This window comes from Mandrillus leucophaeus, unplaced genomic scaffold, assembly GCF_000951045.1.
Source record: "Mandrillus leucophaeus isolate KB7577 unplaced genomic scaffold, Mleu.le_1.0 Scaffold3, whole genome shotgun sequence".
NCBI classification, from domain to species: Eukaryota; Metazoa; Chordata; class Mammalia; order Primates; family Cercopithecidae; genus Mandrillus; species Mandrillus leucophaeus.
This window is the reverse complement of record NW_012103142.1, coordinates 1,459,802-1,465,801: the sequence shown is the minus strand read 5'-3', so window position 1 is coordinate 1,465,801 and position 6,000 is coordinate 1,459,802. Positions and strand designations below refer to the sequence as shown.

Genomic DNA, 6,000 nt, shown 5'->3' with positions numbered 1-6,000 from the left:
CATGTCCCCAGTGTCTGCGCAGTGAATGGCACAGCCCCGAGGTCATCAATGGTCAAATGTGGTTGTGGTCACAGGGCCTGGAGTAGTCAAGGGAGGCTTTCTGGAGGAGGCGGCTTTGGGCTGAGCCTAAAGGGAAAGGGATAATTGACTGGTAGATGCTTCTGGGAGAGAGATAGTGAGGCTTCAAAGTCAAGGAGAGGCTAGAACAGCCACCTTATCTTCCCTATCCCTGTTTGGGCTGAGAGGCGGGTGGTAAGGCTGGTGCTAAAGAGGTTCTTCATGCAGGACCCGAATGGGGAAGGTATCTTTCGCATCCTTTTGCTCTGTTGCAGAGCAGGGCTTTGCAGCTAACAGGGTGGAAGAGAGGTTGGTCGGCTCCCGTTTCTGTTTCCTGAAGGCCTCAGCAGTACCGTCTGTGAAGATGTGAGCTCCTGTGAGTGGGTGTGAGACCCCCATGTGTGATGGAAGAGGGTGTGCATTGGTGTCTGTGGGCATGCTGGGGGTGACCAGGACCCGCCACCCACTCTCCTGGGCAAAGCAACTCATCCAGCTTCCTCCCACTTTCCTCACATTTATCACCCGGCTCAGTGTCCTTATGGTCTACTGTGTGCCAGGTGCTTTGTCATTTATCTTCCCAACAAAACTATGAAGTAGGGGCTACTCCCCCATTTTGCAGATGATGAAACCGAGGCTCAGAGTGCTGCAGTGACTTGCTGATGGTCACACAGCTGATTGACAGAGTAACTCATACCTGTCTTTCCACAAGAACAGGGCTCTCTCTGCCCCTCCAGCCCTCCGGCTTCCTGACTGGCCAGCACCCTTGGTCCTCTTTCACCCTTATCCTCTGAGGCCTGGCTTCCAGGAAACAGCAGGGGAGCCAGCACCACCCAGACCACCAAGGGTTAAGTGCTACCCTGTACTGCTGCCTTCCGCCCTCAGCAATTTTGTTGTCCAGAAGAAAGTTTGCTCCTAGCAGTGAGCAAATAGCACCTTGGCGTCTGTCAGCTGGGCTTGCACTGCAGGGAGGAGGGGGCCCTGCCCCAGGCCTGTGCCTCGCTGGGCCCCTGCTGTCTCTCACTCCCTTGGAGGGAGGAGTGCCAGGGGGAGCCTGGGACCCTGGCCAGAACCAGGCTCTGCTGAACTGGTTTTGTCTCCAGCCAGCCTGGCCTGCTCCTGACTGAGTCCCTGGAGCCACTTGCTTGTATGTCCCCAGCTGGGCCTGGGCCTGGAAAGGCCTCAGATCTCAGTCAGGGTTTGGACAAGAGGATAGGTATGGGCAGTGGATGCTAGGAGTACAAAGGTGGAGCAGCTCTGGAAAGGGTAGATGTGGGGGCCCGGGTGAGGCAGCTCTCTGCCCATGAACCTTGGCAGGCACACGCCCATCCAGTGACACCTTGTGAGCTGGCAGCGATCTGCAGATTCCTCTCCCTCCTCCAAACACCTCCCCAGCAGAACCCCACCTGGCTGGGGATTCTCTGACCCTTCTCCATGGGGGCCCCACCCTCAGAGACCCCCATCACTAAATGGAACAGCCTGTGCAGGTAAGACAATACAACAACCTTTTGTCTTTATTTGAAGATTTCTCTGTTTGGCTAAAACCGGGCTTCACATGGAGGTAGGTTTGGAGGAGTAAGGAAGATGGGGTGGCTGATAGATTCAATCTCCATCTCAACCTTTTTCCCTGCCTGGCACACCCTGAGGCTGGGGCACGGGGTGTCAGGGAGGGGCTGGGGTATATTTGCCCTGAGTAATGGGCTTGTGTGACGGCCCTGCCAGGCTGCCAGGGCCAGAGGACCCTGAGAGAGACATCTCACCCTACTGGGGAAGCTGAGACCCGGGTGAGGGTGGGAACACAGTGAGCTGATGGCAGAACTGGGACTGGCCCTTGGACTCCTGCGCTGCCCCAGAAGAGATCCCCAGAGGCTGGGGTGCAGGGGGAGTCAGGGAGCCGGAGCAAGAGCTGGGCCTGGGGCTGGAAGAACAGCCGAGAACCCAGAGCTCTGGTCCTGCCTATGCCCCTGAGAAATTCTCCCCAAGGAGCCCTCCCACGGGTCCCACACAGAAATGCCTTCAGAGCCAGGCTGGGTGCAGGAAGGTGTGGCACGGCCCAACGTCACCACACAGGGAGCTTGGCACTGTGGACAACCAGGAACCATGGGCCTCAGCGGTCACTTTTAGAATTCTGCTTTAAAAAGCAAAACCTATTTGAGAGCTTCATTCACTCTTAATCCATGAGTGTGGAAACCTGAACGCCCCAGCTCTCCTGGTCAGGGCCTGTCACCAGGCACCCGGAACCTGAATGGGCCAGAGCTCCAGTATCACCCTCCCCAGTCCAGACAAGACCCAGGCCCCTGCAGGGTGAAGGGACCAGGCCTCAGTGGCCCAGTCTGTGGATGGTCGGCCAGGACAGCACCCAGCCCTGCTCAGGCACCACCCCTGCCCTCCTGCATCCCAACCACAAATAGCTCTCAGGGCTCAGAAACCCCCAGGACTGAAGAAGGCGCACAAGACTCAAGATGACAATGCGCAGCCAGGTTGACACAGTTCTGGATTTTATCCACAGTCATACAATCACAACTCATATATATATATATTTGTATTTATATACCTTTAAATTACACAATCATGTACAAAACAGGTGCATTGCTGAGACCACAGCACTTCTCGGAGTTTCACAAGTGTCGGAACTAATGGGGTCAGGAAGCCTAGGGTGGCAGACGGCGGGTGGTGGGGCAGCCCCGGTTCCTTACAGAACCAGGCCGCAGAATGGTGGTTAACTCGGGACAAAACACATTACTCGCCAAGCCCCGCCAGGGCGGGCCCGTGCAGCATCGAGGATGCGGGCAGGGGCTACAGGAGGAGGCCGTGGGCATGGCAAGGGGCGCGGCCCCCACCCTCGGTGTTGAGTGCCCTGACACCAGCACTGGCAGGTAGGGCTGGGCCCTGGAGCTCAAGGGGACTTCCAGGTAGGAGACCCTCCTGCTCTGGAGCCCTGAGGAGGCTGGGGACTGAGAGCGTGGTCCCAAACAGGGCCCTGGAGGTGGCTGCTCAGGATGGAGGGGGTTTCGAGTCCCTGTCCTGGAGTGGGCAGCTAGAGTGCTAAGAGGGACAGGGTGGAGTCCAGCTGGGGCTGCAGCCCCTCCCCAGGTGCTGGGAAGCCGCTGGCACAGAGAGGGGGAGCCCAGGCCCCAAGATGCAGATTGCCAGCTTCCCACCTTTCCAAGGTAAGTGATGAGGGACAGACGCCCCCTACCCCAGCTCCTGCCTGGGGAAAGGCTGGAGAGACTTCCGCGCTGGAGCCGGGAGGACTGCAGGCTTCCAAAAGCTTGCTTCAGGCTCTGAGGAGCCCAGGACACATCTCAGGCTTCCAAAAGCTTTCTTCAGGCTCTGAGGAGCCCAGGACACGTCTCAGGCTTCCAAAAGCTTGCTTCAGGCTCTGAGGAGCCCAGGACACGTCTCAGGCTTCCAAAAGCTTGCTTCAGGCTCTGAGGAGCCCAGGACACATCTCAGGCTTCCAAAAGCTTGCTTCAGGCGCTGAGGAGGCTCATCTTGGCTTCAGGCTCATCTCAGGCTGCAGCCAAGGCCCAGAGACCAGACAGTGATAAGGAAGGGGGTGCTGGCAGCAGGAAGGAGGTCTGCCTGTCCCTGGGATGCCATTGCCCCTGGCCCTGAGGGAAGCCTGCCCCAGCTCAGGCCCCTGCCAGAGTGTCAGGACCCTCTGTGCCCACACGGAGAAGGTCAGAACCTTGAGGCTGGGGTCTACTACCTCCTAACAGTGGGCTGTTGGGAGAAGCAGCAAGAGCAAAGGAGGACTGAGGGGGAACAGGGCTGGGCTGGCTCTCTCTCTTTACCTGGAGGCCCAGGAGGCCAAGTGTGCAGGAGGAAGGAGGGCATCTGTGGTCCAGAGGCCTAGAAGTGGCATCCACCGTAAGCAAGTCTCACCTGGTGCTGCAGGACTTCTCAGCTCCTTGCTCCAGAGGTCCCCAAGAGACTTTTCTTCCAGCTCCCCTCCCTCATGGGGTTTTGTCCAACCCTGGTCTGCTTCCCAAGCCCCCGTACCCTCTCGTGCGGGAGAGGCTGGTACCTAGCACTCCGGCACTACTGCTCACCAACCAGCAGCTGGGCCCTTTGCTTCCACCCACCCCCGAAGGTCCTTTCACTCTGACCCAGGCTTGGAGAGATGGAAAGGCTGCCAGCAGGGGGAATGTTGTTCCGGGGGCTGTGGGGACAAGGAAGAAATGCATGATGTGACTATCTTCCTCTTGAGGGCCAGGGTTCCTCCTTTCTGCCAAACTCAGCTGCAGGTTCTCCCCTGATGTCTCAGGCTGGAGGCACCCATGGGGCCCTTGCAGGCTCCCCAGGCAGGTCAGAGAAGAGGAGAGATGGTTAGGCCAAGAGCTTTGCAGGTACAAGGCTTGGCCTCATGGAGGCTGATGTGGAACCCAGTGATTTTGTGGTTTTTGGATGGACATGGAGGGAGCGTGGGGGGCCAGGGGGACAAGATGACCTCCTCCCCAGCAAATAGGAGGAGGCTGCTACTGTTGCTGGCTTTGCCATCAGTTTGGGGGTCCCCACCCTAGGCCAGGGGACTTATGAGAGGGGACAGGTCCTCTGCAAGTTGCTGAGGGGGTTTGGATCTGCTGAAGAGCCGATGCTCAAAGTGCTGATGGCTGGAAAGAAGGGCCTGGGTAACAGGGTCTTGGTCCCTCAGACGGGCCTGGGACTGGGAGGGCTGGCACAACCCGGGCTGAGAGGCTGCATGCCCTTCATTCACCCTCCTGTACCCCAGTGACACCATGACTTCCTCCAGCTCACCCCTCTTTCATGTCTGGGGGACCCCTGGGAACCTCCAGTGGGGAGGAGGGTGACTGTTCCTCCTCCAGTCCCACTGGGCCCAAGGGACGCAGCTAGGAGTAGAGGATGCTCCCCAGGGTAGAGTGGAAGACTAAAGATAGGGAAGCCTCCCTTCCTGGGGTCTGGAGAGGAGGCCTTTGAGGGCAGGGTGGTGGAGGAAGGGAAGCAGGGCAGGGGAGGAAGAAAAGGTTAGGAAACCAGGCCAGGGAATGGGGCAGGTGCCGGCAGCCTGGAGTGGAGTGGGACAGAGGGAGTGAGGCAGGGTGGAAGGGTCAGGAGACATCTCTCAGGGCTCAGGAGTCTCTTTGGTGGAACCTAAAGAGCAGATGTTGTGATGTTGGGCTAAGTCCTAAGCCTGTTACCTACCCTGGGACCATCATCCCAAGCCCCAGCACCGCAGCCTCCAGGTGGCCCTGCAAATGCTCTGTCTCTGTATACTTTGTTTTGTTCTGTTTTGACTTTTAAAAAAATAAAAGCTTGATCGGAAAATATGTCTGGAACTCTATGGCGAGGGGAAGGAGACCAGAGTGGGAGGGCGGGGGAGGCAGTGGGGAGGAGTGAGGGGAGTATGGAGGGAGGGCCTCTAGATAGCCTCCACGTAGTTGGCAGGGTAGAGGCCCAGCTGCCCGCTGTCCAGCCGCCCACGGCACCAGCCCTGTTCATCCTCCTCGCCCAGCTTCGTGAGTTCGTCTCCTAGGAAAAAGAACACGGGGCGGGGAGGGGGAGGGCTCAGAGAGAAGGCTGCCCCTCCCTCAACACACCAGTTGCAAAGGGAGCCCTCCAATACTCCCCTCCCAGTTACTGCACTGGGTCTTAGATTCTTAGGCCCTGCCCCTGGAGACCAGCCCCAGTTCCATGCCAACATTCACATGCCACCCTTGGCATAGGGGTCCTGGCCTACTTCAGCCACTCACCTAATCTGGGTGTCGGGTCCGCCCCCAAAATCAGACCTTGCATCCATCCTATTCTCAGGTTCTGACTCCGCCCCTGGCACCAACTAATCTAAATCTTGCTCCCACTCCCATCCTGGGCCCAGGTCACGCCCACAACCCAGGCCACGCCCCATTTAGTTCCCTGCAAATCCTCGTAACCCGTCTTCAAATCCTGCCTCTGCCCCACCACATACCCAGTCCAGGCCCAAGCCTC

At 58.4% G+C, this 6,000-nt stretch overlaps 1 protein-coding gene across 2 annotated transcripts in view; it reads right to left on the bottom strand.

Moving 5' to 3' along the window:
- Positions 1 to 4,411: 4,411 nt before the first annotated feature.
- Positions 4,412 to 6,000, bottom strand: part of PACSIN1 (protein kinase C and casein kinase substrate in neurons 1) — a 71,713-nt gene continuing 70,124 nt past the window's right edge. Inside the window, exon 10 of one of the 2 annotated variants that reach the window (XM_011986532.1) lies at positions 4,412 to 5,547. In XM_011986532.1, coding sequence (XP_011841922.1) covers positions 5,438 to 5,547 — 110 coding nt within the window. In that variant the 3' untranslated portion in view covers positions 4,412 to 5,437. The remainder of the gene's footprint in view (positions 5,548 to 6,000) is intronic. The other variant, XM_011986531.1, reaches the window with a different exon arrangement.